At 39.9% G+C, this 17,763-nt stretch overlaps 2 protein-coding genes across 3 annotated transcripts in view; one reads left to right on the top strand and one right to left on the bottom strand.

The window, feature by feature from the left end:
- The window catches only part of lamc1 (laminin, gamma 1), a 327,165-nt gene that overhangs the window by 23,784 nt on the left and 285,618 nt on the right, over positions 1-17,763 (bottom strand). The gene's annotated exons all lie outside the window — the stretch shown is intronic.
- Positions 560-17,763, top strand: part of dhx9 (DEAH (Asp-Glu-Ala-His) box helicase 9) — a 45,122-nt gene continuing 27,918 nt past the window's right edge. The window contains exons 1-9 of one of the 2 annotated variants that reach the window (XM_080439232.1): positions 560-638; positions 2,948-3,101; positions 4,182-4,322; positions 5,430-5,589; positions 6,680-6,846; positions 8,199-8,347; positions 15,201-15,247; positions 16,699-16,835; positions 17,247-17,336. In XM_080439232.1, the coding sequence (XP_080295358.1) occupies positions 2,991-3,101; positions 4,182-4,322; positions 5,430-5,589; positions 6,680-6,846; positions 8,199-8,347; positions 15,201-15,247; positions 16,699-16,835; positions 17,247-17,336 (1,002 nt within the window). In that variant the 5' untranslated portion in view covers positions 560-638; positions 2,948-2,990. Of the gene's footprint in view, positions 639-2,947; positions 3,102-4,181; positions 4,323-5,429; positions 5,590-6,679; positions 6,847-8,198; positions 8,348-12,858; positions 12,944-15,200; positions 15,248-16,698; positions 16,836-17,246; positions 17,337-17,763 lie in introns of those variants that run through there. The other variant, XM_080439233.1, reaches the window with a different exon arrangement.

The following is a 17,763-nucleotide window of genomic DNA, read 5'->3' as shown; positions in this document are numbered from 1 at the left end:
GGAAAAGGATATCAAACGGAACACAACCACCCTAAAGACTAATCATTGGGTATATTCCGGCACTATACCTGCACCCAGTGATCTTGGTACATAGAAATTGATCTATTGAAGATTCTGACTTTCAAATGTACATATTTTTTGTTTTGATTGTATTGCTGTATTGTTGTATTATGCTTTCTGCTTTGGCAATGTAAACGTATGTTTTCTCATGCCAATAAAGCCCTTTGAATTGAATTGAATTGTGTGTGTGTGTGTGTGTGTGTGTGTGTGTGTGTGTGTGTGTGTGTGTGTGTGTGTGTGTGTGTGTGTGTGTGTGTGTGTGTGTGTGTGTGTGTGTGTGTGTGTTTACTACACTTTAACTCAATAAATTAGTCCGTTTATCTGTTTGTTTGTTTATTTATCCTATCTATTTATTACTCACACATAAGTGGCTTTGTATTGCATGACATGAGTAAGAGCAGTTCACCAAACCGCCTGTGAGAGGCAGCAACGCCAAAGCACCACGTTGTCTAGCAGTCTGTGGCCGGAAACCACCGGTCCGGAAACGGATGTAGGAGTAGAACAGGAAGTGGCTCCCCGCGGAATAAGAAGCTTTCGGTTCGTTGTAACAGAGGACTGTGTGTAACTTCATTCACTGGGTAAATAAATACACCGAATGTTTGGCGGTTCATTTAATGTAATAATATTTAAACATTTAGTCGTCGTCATTACACTTATTTACAGTTTGAAACACTGACGTAATGTTAGACGTCCATTCATATATCACTGCACCGCTAGCTAACGCTAGCCTACTAGCTCATAGATATATCCATAGATATATATAAAGGCTAGATGGCTCAAGGGGACGGCGCAAGCGTAGCTCAACCGCGGCCATCTTGAAACAGTCATTCATAACATTATGTCTATGGTGCATATACTTTGAAATAACCATAGCGTGCTCAATTCTCATCCGATTTTCAAACGGTTTGGTGTGTTGTAAACACCAAAGATGTAGTTATTATACTGCATACTTATAATTGTAATCACGTTTTTTTTTATTTTTTATAATTTTATAATTTTATAATTTTATTACATCTTTGGTGTTTACAACACACCAAACCGTTTGAAAATCGGATGAAAATTGAGCACGCTATGGTTATTTTAAAGTATATGCACCATAGACATAATGTTATGAATGCCTGTTTCAAGATGGCCGCCATGTGGCAACGTCGTACTCCATTGGCCAGCAGCGCGGGTGAGTCATCTAGCCTTTATATATATCTATGGATATATCTATGTACTAGCTAACCCACATTATTATTATTATTAACATTACACCCTGTCCTTTTTAAAGTGTTGTAATTAGCATGTAGCATCAGCGTGTATGTTAATACATCTATGATGCTAAACGCGTCAGCCTTGCATTTCCAGTCCATCATGTGTGTTAGTGAGTCCTGCATCATGTGTGACCTGACCTCCTCTTACTGCAGCTCTAGCCTGGGATCAGATTCAGGACTATCACATCGATTTTTACATTTGCATATCTATGATAACGTAAAAATCTATAAAATGCATCCATGATAGGCTTGATCCAAGGCGACTGTAGCTCCAGGACGAGGTGTATAGATTTAGGAATTAATGGTCGGACAATAGGCTACATGTGTATATAGTGTAGCGGCCCGCTGCGGACGATATATATAGCTTTTGATTGATTGATTATGTTATTAACAGTTTGCAAATAGTACAGTGATTTTACAATGGTGCTAAAAGGATAACACAAATAAGCCCTGAGGCCCAGGGCTCATTTCCAATGTGATCCAGTAGCTTTGGATCTATATTATTATAGATGTATTTTAGTCTGACTTTAGTTGATGTCAGAATCTAGCTGTAGTATACAACCCTCGTAGACGTATGTATGATTCTGACGTCTTCAATCTGACGTCAGAATCATAAATACGTCTACGAGGGTTGTATACTACAGCTAGTCAGAATCGATCAAATACATCTATGATAGTAATAGTATTGATCCAAGGCTAATATAGCCTCATCATCCAGGGAGATTCAAAAAGGCTTTCTGCCTACCATACAACTCTAAAAAGCGGCTTTTAAAGCTAGCTCTCCATATTTAGCTGATTGTCTCATCAGTGTCTGTTAGATGTGAGACTAGCTTTGAAGCATTGCATATGTTCTTTATTCAAAGTGACTATGGGTTGATAGATAGATAGATAATAAATAATAACACCTTTTTTATACTGCAGGATTAATTCAGTTTTCCAGCTTGGAGGGGGGGGGGGCAGTTAGGAGTTAATTGCCTTGCTCAGGGACACCTTGACACATGGCTGGGTCCAGGAATCAAACCTGAGACCTTCTGTTTTCTAGGTGGTCTCTCTACTCATTCAGCTATGGCTGCCCTAGTATACTGTATATCCATAGATAGATAGATTGATGGCTGCATAGATTAATTTGACAGCACTATTATAAATGTTGTGTAAATTAAATGCTTTTTTGTTTACATATTTAATAACATTTTGGATTTGTGTTCATGAGTATTTTCAGACATGACATAATTATTTTTGGCGAAAAATGTTGTTCCCAGACTTCCCACTGTATCACACAACAATTTGAAGGGCCTTCTGTAGAAACTCTGAGGACCCTTTAGGGGTCCCGGACCCCCTGTTAAAGACCCCTGGTTAAATCATTGTTTGTTTGTTTGTTTATTTACAGCCTGTGCAAGAATTTAACATGTTGGAAAATGCCATCTATATGACATGGCCAAAATAGGGATACCAGGTTGAAAGAGGTTAAAGTGTGTGTGTGTGTGTGTGTGTGTGTGTGGGGGGGGGGTACGGTAACCAAAACGTATTCCCTGTTTCCAGACAGTTGAGCAGCAAATCAGCTGAACTCATCATAGCGACATCACACTGTGTGTTGGTGCGTTTCTGACATCATTTCCTGTTGACCCCCGCAGGCTGCAGGTCAACAGAGCTGTAGACCCACACGGCGGCGCCAACATGGCCGACATCAAGAACTTCCTGTACGCGTGGCTGGGGAAGAAGAAGCTGACGCCCACCTATGACATCAGAGCAGCAGGAAATAAAAACCGACAGAAGTTTATGTGTGAGGTAAGACCTTTTGTTTCTCTCTGAATGATGTCGTCATTGCCTGTTTTCTCCTGTTTGATTGGTTGGCTTATTTTCATTAAATATTTTCATCATTGATTTCACAGTAAGATAAATACAGGGTGCTCAATGCTCAATGCTTCTGTGTTGTTATTATAAAATCAATGGATTAACCAGTGGTGGAAGAAGTACTAAGATTTTGTTTTACTTTGCTTTACACTGGACCACAGTTGAATTTACCTATCATATACCTATCAACATTTTATTATCACACTGTTGTGTGTTGTGTGTGTGTGGTGGGTGTTTCTTAGTGCTTTAGATTGTCATAAAAGCTGTGAAAGTCTTTTGGCATGATCTCCTTGAGCTCTTGGAGATGTTTGAAACAAACTCCTGCACACACTCATTCTCTGTCCATTAACATGTAAAAAGAAAACACGAGCAGATGACCTTTGTGAAGACACCCTTCTCCTCTTTACTGGGGTGACATCTATCAAACCTTGCACATACATTCTCTTCTCTTCCCAGTTTATGTTCTCCCAAAAGCATTGAAAAATCTTCTCCCTGTCTGCCTCATACAGAGCAGAGCTTCTCGAGAGCCTGAGAGGAGGGGGGAGTTGTTTGTTTTTGACGGACAGTTTGAGGGTCCAATGGAGTTAGGAGTTTTCATCAGAGGCGCTTTTTAATACTTTTCATATGTTATTATTTAAAAAAAATTACACAGATGTAGAGGGGGTTCAATAGCGTTGATTTATGAAAAAAAAAAAAAAACTGAAAAAGGAGTTAGCTGGTCCCGGCTGGACACTGACGATATGATATATTGCCGTATAGAGCGTGCCAACGCGTCGTCACCACGGGGGGCGTGGCAGACATGTTTGTTAACTTAAGTCAACCTGGTTTATACCCCTCAAAGATGTCCGCTGCTACCAAAAGACACTTGTTGACGCCCCCTTCAGGATTTTTGGCACGCTCTATATCGATATTTGAGCACAGCCCTATATAATGTACTGTACGTTCCAGGTCCTCCTTGTGTTTTCAGGTGTGTGGGGAGGGTATTAAATGAAACCTTGTTGTTGTGTTGTTCAGGCACGTGTGGAGGGTTTTAACTACACAGGCATGGGAAACTCCACCAACAAGAAAGATGCTCAGTCCAACGCTGCCCGGGACTTTGTCAACTACCTGGTCCGCGTCGGAGAGATGAACGCTGCTGAGGTTCCAGCAATCGGGGTCAGTAACGCTCTGTTTGTATATCTCTGCTGTCGGGCAGAAACCAGCTATGTCCAAAATATTAACTTTTCAGGGAAAAAAACAACAACACAAAGTTCAAACAAACATCAAAGTTGACTTTATACATGGTCAGATACTTGAATGTGGCCTTATACTTTCATCACTTTATCCAAATAAAGCTCATGTGGACATAGGAGTTTTTTTTACCATTAATGTGGAGGTTTCTTTTTCCGTCTGACTTCGTCATTTTAATCAATGACGAAAAAATCTCCAAAGTTTTGAGGATCCAATGGATTTAGGAGGTTTAGTCAGAAGCACTTTTTAATACTTTTCATTGGTTCAATATTTGTAAAACACACACACACAGACGTAAAAAGCACTGATTTATAAAAAAAAAGGGTTTCTGTCCGACAGCGACGATATCCAATGCTCATACAATGAGTTTTACTCATACAATTATTAACTGTATAATATTTACCTTATTAGCTTGCTATTTTCAAATATAGAATATAGTAATTTTGGTGATGTCTTAATTCAATGAAGATAGGATTGGGAGAGGTGGGGCGGCACCCTAGTGGCCTATATTGACCACCATTTCTATCTCCACAATCTATATTTACTTTTATTACTAAGCTTCCTCTGTTTAAGGTTGAGTTTAAATAATAAATAGACCTATAACACAGAGTGGCATCATACAAATGTAATGCAAAGCTTCCACAATCTGGTCGCTCGTGTCACGCGCGCGTGTGTCTGTATTTGAATTACCATACGTGTGAGGGCCAAATAAATAGACATTGTCCTCACAAGATAAATGGTTGTTTTATGGTTATGGTTTTTACAGTTAGGCTTACAATTAGGAACATATTTAGGTTAGTGTTAAAGGGGAATTTCGCCCGACGGTTTTCATACCTTTTCTTGTTGTTGTTTTGATATTGTAGGACGAGTGGTACAATAGAAAAATGTCATAACTCCATCCCGGGTCCGCCGCAGCTAAGACGAGTCTTAACGAGACTTCCGGGCACGTGTGTGTGTGTACTGTCCAGGAGGTGAAAATGACTGGACCCTAAATGATGATAATCCTCTTTCCTTGCCTGTCTCTGTCCCCAGGCGAGCAGCTCAGATAGCTTTGAGGCTCCTGCAGGGGGAGGTGGAATAGGAGGAGGTGTAGCAGCAGCAGCAGGAGGAGGAGGAGGAGGTGATAACGGAAGCTTTGGCAGTCTGCCTGCCAGCGGACCTCTGCCTCCACACATGGTTGTAAAAACAGAAGGTAGGAGAAGATCATAAAACACTATTTCGCTTTCATTTACTCACCCATTGATAGCTCGAATACAAGGAGAATCTAAAGATGATCCGTAGAAAAAGGATTGTCGAAGCAGTTTTTATGTCAGTTGTGGACTATGGGGATGTAATATATAGAAGTGCTTCACTCAGCACTTAGATTTATCACTGGAGAAAGCTACAGCACTCACCATTGTATCCTCTACGACAGAGTAGGTTGGTCTTCCCTCTCCGAGAGGAGAACTAGACACTGGTACCAGTTTATTCTTAAGGCTATTGATGGGAAGGTACCGCCATACATTACACTGTTGTTAGATTGGGGGAAAAAAGCACTCGCCAGACTCGCTCTAGCGACTGGCTTACTCTCGAGGCTCCATCTGTGCAGTCTGAACGTGGGAAAACTGCTTTCTGATTTGATGCTCCTATTTCATGGAATACCTTACAACTCGAGCTAAAAATTAACACCCCAATTTCATTTTCCTATGGACAATTTAATAACTTACTCTTAGATCTACCTACCTCAATATGTGATTGTTTTTAATTTACACATTTTCTATTAGGTCTTATCTTGTTGTTTCTGTGTTTTTTTAATATGTTGTATTGTTGAATTGTAGAATGTACTGTTTATTTCTCTTGTGCGTGTAATCTTAATCTTGTTCTGTAATCTTAATCTTGTTCTGTAATCTCGACAGCGTTGCAAATGAGGGTGAACCTCAATGCTCTTTTCGAGAATAAATAAAGGTTTCAATCAAGATTACTTCTGGAGTAAAACAAAACCAAAAAACAAGTATTTTTTTCTTTGGACAAACTACTACTTTAAAATTATACTTTATTCAGAGAGACCGTAGGATGGCTGAGAGGGAGACAGTGTAGGAGAGACAGACAGGATGGCTGAGAGGGAGACAGTGTAGGAGCGACAGACAGTAGGAAAGCTGAGAGGGAGACAGTGGAGAGACAGACAGTAGGAAAGCTGAGAGGGAGACAGTGTAGGAGAGACAGACAGTAAGAAAGCTAATGCATGTTTTTGAATTGATTTACTGATTGAGTATTGACTGTTATCATTGATGATTGTGTTTCAGTTGGGGCGGCATCAGTCCCAATACCAGGGGTAACCGGTCTGGGGTACTCTGGAGTAGGAGGAGGAGGTGGTGGAGTTGGAGGAGGAGGAGGAGGTGGGGGTCAGTGGGAGAGAGGAGCCAACCTGAAGGAGTATTATTCCAGGAGAGACGAACAGGAGGCGCAGGCGGTAAGACCACTGTCCTGCTCACATATCGTTGCCGTCAGGCAGAAACCTTGTATCTCCATATTTCAACTTGTTATGCTGTTTTTGTTTGTAAATGAATGCCCCTCTTCGTCCTACAAAAGTAGCGAAAATAGACAATCTGCAAGCTCTGCTGTTTTAACTATTTAAAAAAATATATTTTTAAAGTTTCGATTTCCTGAACAGTAACGGTTTTGGACATACAAGGTTCCAACAGCAACAATATATGAATTAATATGAAAAAGGGCTTATAAGAGGGGGGCATATCTGATCAGATGAATATCAACTATCTAAATATTGAGTCAAGCAACTTAAAAACTGTATGGATGCACACACACACAAGCCATAGATGTGAGCAATACCCCAAAAGCGTTTCATAGTGAAATAGCCCTTTAAGTCGTACTAGCTCAACCCTGCCTCTGTTGGATTGAGAAGGCTTTATCTCACAGTGCAGAAGGTTTTAAATCCCATTAAACAATGAAAAAACAAAGAAAATCCATGCACTGTTTAGAATGCTCCCAAAGTTGTGAATTGATTTAAGGTACAAACGTTTAGACCTGTCCTGAAGGTTTCGTCACCTTCTGTTGAAAGTTTGAAACGTTGTTTCTCAAGTAAATTCACAACTTTGGGAGCATTCAAAACAGCGTACAGGTTTTATTTATTTTCTCATCAGCTGTTTTGGAATCCTGCACCTCTCCTCCTGAAATCTCTGTATTTGTGCGCGTTATTAAACGCAGTAGTAGTGCCGCAAGGGATTCTGGTTAGCTGATTTTCTCAAAACAGTGCTACTGTACCGCAAACTCTTTTCACGATTTAAGGCCACATTATACATGCCACGTCTGTGTAGCTGCGAGGGTCTGCTACCGTCGACATACCGTTTCACCAGCTCATGTCCGTGTGGACGTCTTGCGTGAAATAGAAATATAGAGACTGGACAATGGATTATGCTCCCTAAAACAGTCTTTAATTGGTTAGCAGCATGGTGACGTTTGGAGCGTATCTTTCTCTTCCTCAGACATGTGCACACATCCCAGCTTTCATGATTACGCTGTAAAGACAGCGTTTGAGGAGAGGTTGAGTGATGACATCCGTCACTGATAGGGCTGTCATGATCACAGCATTTTAATGTATGATTAATTGTCATACAAATAACATTGATGAATGATTTCTTTGTGGCATTGAACATAGGAACATATAAGTAAAATCACACTTTTTAGGCTTTGTAAACAATAACTATTGTGACAATAGTTATTGTCACAAATGACAATAACTATTGCCTTTAAGTTGGACTGTTGTCTAAAGGTATTATGTTATGTCACTTCCTGTCTCTCCATTAGACCCTGGAGTCTGAGGAGGTGGACCTGAACGCTGGTCTCCATGGAAACTGGACCCTTGAGAACGCCAAGGCCCGACTGAACCAGTACTTCCAGAAAGAGAAAACCAACGCAGAGTACAAGTACAGCCAAGTAGGACCCGATCATAACAGGTACACATACTGTAGTCTATGTAGGACCTGATCATAACAGGTACACATACATTAGTCTAAATAGGACCGATCATAACAGGTACACATACTGTAGTCTTAAGTAGGACCCGATCATGACAGGTACATAAAGTCTAAACCTGATCATAAAGGGGTACATATATACTATAGTCTAAACCTGATCATAAGGGGTACATATACTATAGTCTAAACCTGATCATAACGGGTACATAAAGTCTAAACCTGATCATATCAGGTACATATACTGTAGTCTAAACCTGATCATATCAGGTACATATACTGTAGTCTAAACCTGATCATAAGGGGTACATATACTATAGTCTAAACCTGATCATAACGGGTACATAAAGTCTAAACCTGATCATATCAGGTACATATACTATAGTCTAAACCTGATCATATCAGGTACATATACTGTAGTCTAATCCTGATAATATCAGGTACATATACTGTAGTCCAGTGTTTATCAACCTTTTTTTTTTTTGTGCCAAGGCACACCTGGCATAGCCAGGGCACACCTAGATATACGGTATATATATATATATATATATATAATTATATATATATATACGGTATATCTATATACACACACTAGGGGTGTGCCGATACACTAATTTCACGAAACGATACGATACGATATTGGGCACACAACTTCGATACGATTTCGATACGATACGATACGCACTTTTTTATCATGAAAATATGGGGGAGAAAAAAAGCAAATGCAAACAAATATTTCTGTTTTTGCATTATTCAGACATGCAAACTTGTAGCTTTTCAGCTTCCACTAGCCGTTTTGTATCCAAATAGGGCAATAGTGTGACACCCGACCCGAAAAAAACAGCATGTTGTCACCCTTTTCACCTCGGGGCTGTTTGCATGCCTGATTATTATTATTGTTTAAAAAAAAAAACAAAAAAAAAGGTTTTTTTTTTTTTTTTTTCAAATTATATTTTTTCAACCCTTCTTCAAACGGCGCGGCACACCTCAGCAGTAGCCCCGGCCCAAAATTGGGACGTTTGCCAGGGTTGATATACACTGCAGTCTAATCCTGATCATATCAGGTACATATACTGTAGTCTATGCCTGATCATAACAGGTACATATACTATAGTCTAAACCTGATCATAACGGGTACATATATACTGTAGTCTAAAGGCCAGGCCACACCAATGCAACTCCTTGCAACATGCAACTACTTGCAACTACTTGCAACCATTATCCCCAATGGCAGTTGCGACTATAGTTGCATTGGTGCGGTCTGGCCTTAAACCAACACAGTGTTCAAGTACAGTCAAGTAGGACCTGATCATAACAGGTACACATAGTCTAAACCACATGGTCTTGACCGGAGCATCTGGACCTGGTCATAACGGGTACATATAGAGAAAAACGACGCAGTACAGTGAAGTTGGTCCCGATTGTAGCAAGTACATTGTCTAGACGAGATCATAACAGGTACACATAGTCTAGTCCACATTGTCTAGACTAGATTGTAACAGGTACATAGTGTAGCCCATTTAGACCTGAGGCCCATTCTAAAAGGTGTAAGGAAGGACGTATTCGTATAGGTTAAACAGGTCTAAATGGGCTAGACAAGAACAGCACAGTCAAGTTGGTCCCGATTGTAGCGTGTACACATTGTCTAGATGAGATCATAACAGGTACACATAGTCAAGTTATTCACATTATCTAGACCAGTGGTTCTCAACCTGTGGGTCAGGACCCCCAGGGGGGTCCCCACCAGATTTTGGTCGGGTCCCCAGATGACATTTCATCACACCTTGTAAAAGTTAACCCTTTGCTGCACTCATTAAGCTGTGAGCAGGTTCAATAAGACAAAGGTTTTCAACAAACTATACAATAAAAACTGGTCAAACATTGGCCAAATTGTCAAATAATATAAGAAAGAGGCAAAAATAGTGAAAATAGCAGATCTACAAGCTCGTGTTGTGAGCTTGTAGATCTGCTACTTTCACAATATTTGTCTGTGGAACTGAGTCTAACTAGCCTGGCTCCAGCCCCTGAAATCGCTAGCCTCGCATTCAGGGTCTGGTGATGCTGTAGAAGACGGGGTTTTCTCGGTTTAAAATCTAACCGGCGGCCTGGCCCAATCGGGATCGGTTTAATCCAGTATGAATCAATCGCTAAAGAGTTCCACTTTGGCCACGCCCCCATCTCAGAAATCGGCTTTACTGAGAGGGCTTTCAGACTGAATAATGTAGTGAAACGAAATGAAAATTCAGGCTGAGTGTCAGGCTAGAGTCAAAAAATGTAATGCCTCAACTCCTACAATTCCAAGTGCTTATCCCGGTGGGGGTCCCCTGTTCAAATATGATTATTTTGGGGGGTCGCAGCCTGAAAAGGCTGAGAACCACTGCTCTAGACCAGATCGTAACAGGTACATATACTGTAGTCTAGACCAAATGATGTAGTCTAGACCAGGTAGTGTTAGTAATGATCAGGAGATGTTGGATGTGTTAAGTCAGTAAATGTGTTTTGGTAGATGTTGATGTGTATTGTTTCAGTCAGTGTGTTTTTCTGCTGGACTGCTGCTGAATCAGAGAGCTCCAGTGTGTGCTGGTCTCAACACCAGAGAGCTCTCACTGAAAACTGACCTGGAACCTGTGTCATCATTCTGGGAGCTACAAGACACACCTCCCACACAATGATGTTACAACTTACACTTTATCTGACCACACGACAGGGTGGGAAACGTCTGACTGTAGCTTAATTCAACTAATATAATTAATCAATTATAAAAGTAATCGATAATTTAATAAAATAATCGATTAGTAATCAACTCCAATTTCCACATGCTGAAAGTTTTAAAACATAAAAATAGAAATAGTGAAAATCTCACAAAGCAGTGCAATGTGATGCTTTGTGAGCTTGTAGATTGGCTTTTCCCCAATTTTTTTTACGAAATATTGAATATGGCTTAAGGGTTAATCAATTCCTTGATATATGTAAAATTATAATAAATACAAATTGATTTGATTAATCGAAAAAGTAAGCAATAGAATAATCACAAAACAAATCTATAGTTGCAGCCATACTGTAGCTACCAGCCCACCACCATCATTTACATTTGACAGAACAAAGCCTTAACTCATTCAGTGCCTGACTTATTTCTGGCAGTTTGGCTCTGAGTGCCAGAACCAAAATTCATTGTAAAAAAAAAAGTGCTTAGGAGCCGAGATACAGCCTTTTTCAGTAAGAAGTTAAACAAGAAGTGAATGGAGCAGAACATTTTGAAATCATCATATCTTGGGTTCTGATCATTTTTTTGGACGTCTTAGACGTCCAGTGGCACAGGGCTTATGATACAACGGACGTCTTAGACGTCCAGTGGCACTGAATGAGTTAATGTTCAAATGTGGATGGAATGATGGAATATATCAACCACTGTCTGGTTGGCAGTTTATCTCATAATGAGTCATTAATCTGTTCGCAAATACATATTTATTTGGTTAAAAGCTGAAGGTGGCTGTTAGATTTATTAAAATTTTCACTACAATGTAATTAAATCTTTCACTGTTCGATTTTCTTACCTTTTGAAGTAGTCACAGAATATTTATCTCCACTATGATCGATCCCCTGATGGTTGCTAATCACAGAGGGTTTCACTGTGCTTCCGCGGGGGAAAAAAAGTGTCATCGCGACTTCCCGTTCGCTTTTATACGCCTTTGAAAATAACATGTCTCGGACAAAAATACATAGTAAAAAAAAAAAGTACACCGTAGCTGATATACAGGATTTTTAAGTAATAAGTTTACCAGGAAGTGAATGGAGCAGTACATCTTCAGATCACGTTCTCTCTGGCTCTGTGTGAAAAAAGTTCTTTTTTTTAAAGTCGTCATAAGTCGTTCTTGGCAGCCACGGCGTTATGACGATGTCTCGTCATAAGTCCTCCTTGGCAGTGAGAGAGTTAAAATGCAAGCAGTTCACAGGCATTTGCACATAATTACAATTATTAATTTCTATTAAAGAATTACATTTTAAACTTATAATTATAATGCAGCTACAGAAGAGACAGAAAGGAACCAATCATTAAAAGCAGAATCATTGCATTCCTATTTTCAATTAACTCTTCTATAGTAGTTACATTGCTCGCCTAAGACACATCAAATGTACGGCTGTGAATTGCGATGCACTCAGCGCCCATGACAACAGAGCTACCAGAGGTCGGTGTCGCCAAAGCACTTCTAAAAGATGAAGGTTACACAGAATTACTTTAAGCAGTATCAAATATGATATCAGTATCAATACAAATGACCGATCCCCATCCCTAATCCTCCAGTGTAGCAGGCAGACTGAACTTCCCACCCTGACGTACAGTAGAAGGCCTCATTAGACGGACAACGCTGACACCAGAACTCCAGCCCAGACCATGTGAAGACATGGGGCAGTGTTTAGGTGAACTAAAACTGTCTCATGGTGGAATGACTCACAGTGTTGGGTTGTGATTTCTGCTGTCAACTGTTCCACAGTTCACAGTGTAGCATGATGGACAAACAGGTGATTTATTGAAGTCTGGCAGAAAAACACACAGGCTGACTGCTGAGCAACCAACAGGTAAGATCAACCAATGGTGTATTATTATTATTATTATTTGTATTATTATTATTATTAACAGTTTTATATTATACAGTTGTACTTGGATAAGAGCATCGGCTATGTGTCTAATGTCTACATATAATAATGAAATCTGCAATAATATGGAACTTTAATAAACTATTAAAGTGTGCCCATTGGAGCCTACCCTGTGTTCAGTAGCAAATTATATATTTTTTTAATGCAAAATGGCAGAAAGTCTTGTCAGATGGAAATGGTCTGTTTTTAATTGTACAACAAAATTGTACAACCCAAAAAATGGTTCAAGAGTTAGCGGCCAAAACATGAATTAGCCTTTTATAGCGCCACCTTGAGGCCTAGTGGGAATGTGCGTGCAAAGTTTCATGGAAATCGGACCGTGCATTCATGATTTGGGGCATTTGTGTCCAAAACGGCCCACCCCGCAAACTTTGGAAAGCAATCATAGCAAGTCGGGGGGGAATATGAAACATTGAAATCTAAGATACATCTTGATCACATGTTAGAGATAAAGTGTACCGATTTGCGGGAGTTTGAGATAGGAGTTGTAGCAAAAAGTGTGGTTCACAAAAATTGGCCCGTTATAGCGCCACCATGAGGCCGTTTTACAAAATTTGGGGTGGATGTTCCTCCTTGATCTACTGGGAGTGTGCGTGCAAAGATTCACACCGATCAGTCCAGTGATGCCCGAGATGAGCTGTTCATGGTCAGATGGACAGATGGACTCACAAGAAAAATTGTCACTCCCCTTCGGCCATTCCGGCCTGGCAGGAATAATAAAAGGTTTTGTTAAAGCACTATGCCTCTTTGGTAGAGATTTAGGTTGTGTATTTATATTGCCATGATGTAACTCTAAATATTGGTGAGATATTTCCAATATTTGTTCGTTGATTAGAAATTGATCCAAAATAGTCTTCCCATTGACTTGACACTGCACAGTGAAACGGCTCTCTTTTAGCTCATAAACAAAACCAGATTCTCACAATATATAACATTACAAGATGCGGGTCCAGTCTGCATCTTATTGATAATTCAAATAGTAAAATCAACATCGTCAAGGTTTTTGATAGTTTTTGTTTGGCTTTTGTAATGTTACATATTATCAGAATCTGCTTTGTTTGTGTCCATTTATGTACTAAAAGAGTGACTTTGAGAGCTGTTTCACTGTACAATGTAAGTCAATGAGGAGACTATTTTTGGAATATCAATTTCTAATCAACAGCAGCTACTGAAGATAACGTGGCATGGCAAGGTAACGACAGAACTCAAACCTCTACCAAATTGTCATACTGCTTCAATAGATGTGTATGTTAATACAATAACTATAACTCTGTCTTGGAAAAGCGGTAGGAGTTTGGTCTCCTGCATCATCCCAGGTAGGACATGAAACTCACAGATGGCAGCTTTAAATGTATTAGTAATGGTGTTAGATCAGGGGTGGGCAGCATTTATTTCCAGAGGGCCATACTGACTTCGATAAAGTGAGTGAAGGGCCACACATTGTACAATTGAAATTAAACTTGAAAAACACAGTGCTGAATTATGTTAAAACTGCATGAATTTGGTAGACAATGCCAGACTACTCTAGAATAAGGTCCTTGCTTTCACAACACAAATTTTCAATGGAAGCCAGTGACAGGAAGATACAAAGCAACACCCGCCGTTTGTAGCTGCTGCAAAAGATACAAAGCGACAGAGCGACAAATATGCTTTGTATCTTTGGATCTGCCCGTGTGAACGCGGCATCATAGCCACGATGCAGGATAATTTATTAAATGAATACCAACGTTTTGACATGGAAAGGTGTTCTTCAGGGATTGAATCAATCCCTGAAGAACGCCTTTCCATGTCGAAACGTTGTTGGTATTCATTAATGAATTGTCCTGCATCATGGCTATGAGTGTGCAGCCTTTTCTTCACTTTAATAAATATGTACTCAAGGCAGACTGTTTCACCGTTACATTATAAACATAAAACATTTCAGCACATACGGATGGAGGAATGCAGGTATGTACTCAAATGGTAAATATGAATGACTATTAATTGCAGTCGAGTTAAATTAATTTGTCTCAAAACCATCAACATATGGCAGCCTTTTAGAATGTAGATTTTTTATTATTTCTTTACTTGGCGGCTACATACTTTGAGATGGTCAAAGTATGTTGCCCATTAGATGAATGAGTCAACATTGTTGTTCATTAATAATCTTGTGGTTGTGATGTAACTGTGTTTTCTGTAGGAGCTTCATAGCAGAGATGCAGCTCTTTGTGAGACAGTTGGGACGAAGTAAGTAACATGATGTTTTTTTCCCTTTTCAAACGTACCAATCTTAAAATGAACATCAACTCTGGTAGAGCGCTCCGGTGGTGCAGTGGTAAAGTGCCTGCCCACCAAAGCAGAGGCGGGGTGTAGAAAACATTCAGGGCATATTTGTCAGCAATAGCCTATATATGGAGATCCCCATAGATGGAGACGATATACCTGCAAAGTCGTCATAGGGACCTAAACGTGCCATATGTACGGAGTCTGACATCAGCGAACCCTTCCCAGAAACTCCATGTATAGACATAACCATCACGTCCAGGACTGACGTCATGGTCCCATATTTGGGCATAACTAACATAGGCAGCTCCATATATAGAGACGTCTGACACTATCTGACATCACCATAGTGATGTCAGGACCGCATTCCAGCATTATAAGAGGGGCTTAACACCCCTCGGTAGTTCAGTTCCAGCAGCTACTCTGAGAGAGATTCATCACTAACAGGACGAGAAGCATCAAAGAGAATCCAGTTGGTTAGCACAGCCTAAAGCATATTCTCGAAGTGGCCTTGGATCTGGTTAACGAGTCAGTCGATGATAGTTTCTATATTGGTCCTCCGAGGAGCCGGATCCAAGACCGACTGTGAGATCGATATGCCTAGGGCACAGCAGTCTGGTCGATCTCATCGTTCCAGGCACGTCAGATACAGTCCTTTAGTTCAACATGGGGCAGCTAAATGCCAGAAGATGAAGATCAGGTTTCCCGTGGGGGAGGTCAAAGGATCTGGTTCTGGTTAACGAGTCAGTCGATGATAGTTTCTATACGGGGGTTCGAATCCACCACGGTGCGTCCAGCTTTGTCAAGCGTCTATACGAACACAATTGGCCCGTGTTCGGGGGAGTGGAATTGTTTAAAGCAAAGTTGAACAGAAACACATTATGGACTATATTTAGTTGCTGTACAACCCAAGGCTCCACATGGATCTAACAGCTGTGTGTGTGTTGACAGGGACTTGAACCTGTGTCTGGTTGTATTATATTTTTCTGGGTTCAAAGGCTGTGTCCTGTGTTAGATTTTGCAGGGATCACAGCCTTTGTTGTCTCCGTTCTTGTCCTTCCGTGTGTCCCCCCGTCTCAGCCAAGCTAACATTGGTCAAGCTTCACGTGACACGTGACAATATGTTGTCACCAATGCTTTTGATTGGCTAGCGAGACGCATGACGAAATAAAAACCTATAAATAGGTGTGTCACTTCAAAAAATCTTTTATCTTTTTTGAAGTGAGCTTCCATCAGCCAAGCTAACATTGGTCAAGTGACACGTGACAATATGTAATATAAATAGGTAAGACAGGATTAATCAGGAACAGTACTGGCGGAGACCTGTGCTCCGAGGAGCACATTTTCTTGTTGTTATTATTATTATTAGTAGTAGTATTATTATTATTAATGATAATTGCATTGTATTTTTACAGAGATCACATCCCGTGAGCATGGCTCCAACAAGAAGCTGGCAGCCCAGTCATGTGCTCTGTCTCTTGTCAGACAGTTGTATCATCTGGGAGTCATTGAGCCTTTTACTGGACTCACCAAGAAGAAAGATGGAGAAACGGTAACTTGGATTATATACTGAGTGTGGATACAATATACAGTTTATATGTTCAAGAGGGATTATCTCTCCCTCACTCAGCAGTGAAAACATGAATATATAACAACATAATACTGGATATAATAAATAAATAAGTACAGATTTAAGAAAAGTAAAGTGAGGGTTTTATTATGAAAATCTAAATTATTTCAAAATACTTATTGAAATGATCTAGTTACTTTTTTTTATTTTCTTTTTAAATTTGTGGTACTTAATTTATTAACTTAATGTCATTTTTTAAACATGAACCACATAAAACAATATATAAACCTATAAATACATGAAGCTAATTGTAAAATAATCACAGCATACTACTATTACACAAGGGTTCTCAGTGATTTGATTGTGTGTGTGTGCGTGCGTGTGTGTGTGTAGTTGGAGGTGCATGACGTCACTGTTGCTCCAGACCTTCAGCAGCAGATCATGGCTGTGGTTCAGGAACTAGGAGTTACCATCCCATCTCCTGTAAGTATTACTGTGTCACAGTGTAACTGTATAACATCTTATTATCAATGATAATTAACATTATACACATCTCTTCACATCAACATGTCGGTACGATGACCATTGAACATTATTTGAAACTAATCACATTCCCAAAATAGGGATTGATTGTTAATCAATTGTTTTGATTAACATTTTGATTATTGTTTTTATTATGGTTTAGTTTGATTAACTGTTGCACCCCTAGTCCAAAATAACGATCAGAGACCTCCAACCTCCAAAAAGTTTACTCACCTCGCTCTGATCAAAGTATCGCCTTTGCATCAAACTAGTTGTGATACTGCCTTCCTTTAAATTCTGTCATGCCCTTCATTAATCATTAGAATCAGTGTTATTTGTCACATCACAGTTTATCGGTGTAAACCGCAGTGGGTGTAATTATTTGTTT

This window comes from Gymnoscopelus braueri (assembly GCF_963280865.1).
Source record: "Gymnoscopelus braueri genome assembly, chromosome: 10".
NCBI classification, from domain to species: Eukaryota; Metazoa; Chordata; class Actinopteri; order Myctophiformes; family Myctophidae; genus Gymnoscopelus; species Gymnoscopelus braueri.
This window is presented reverse-complemented; position numbering and strand designations above follow the sequence as displayed.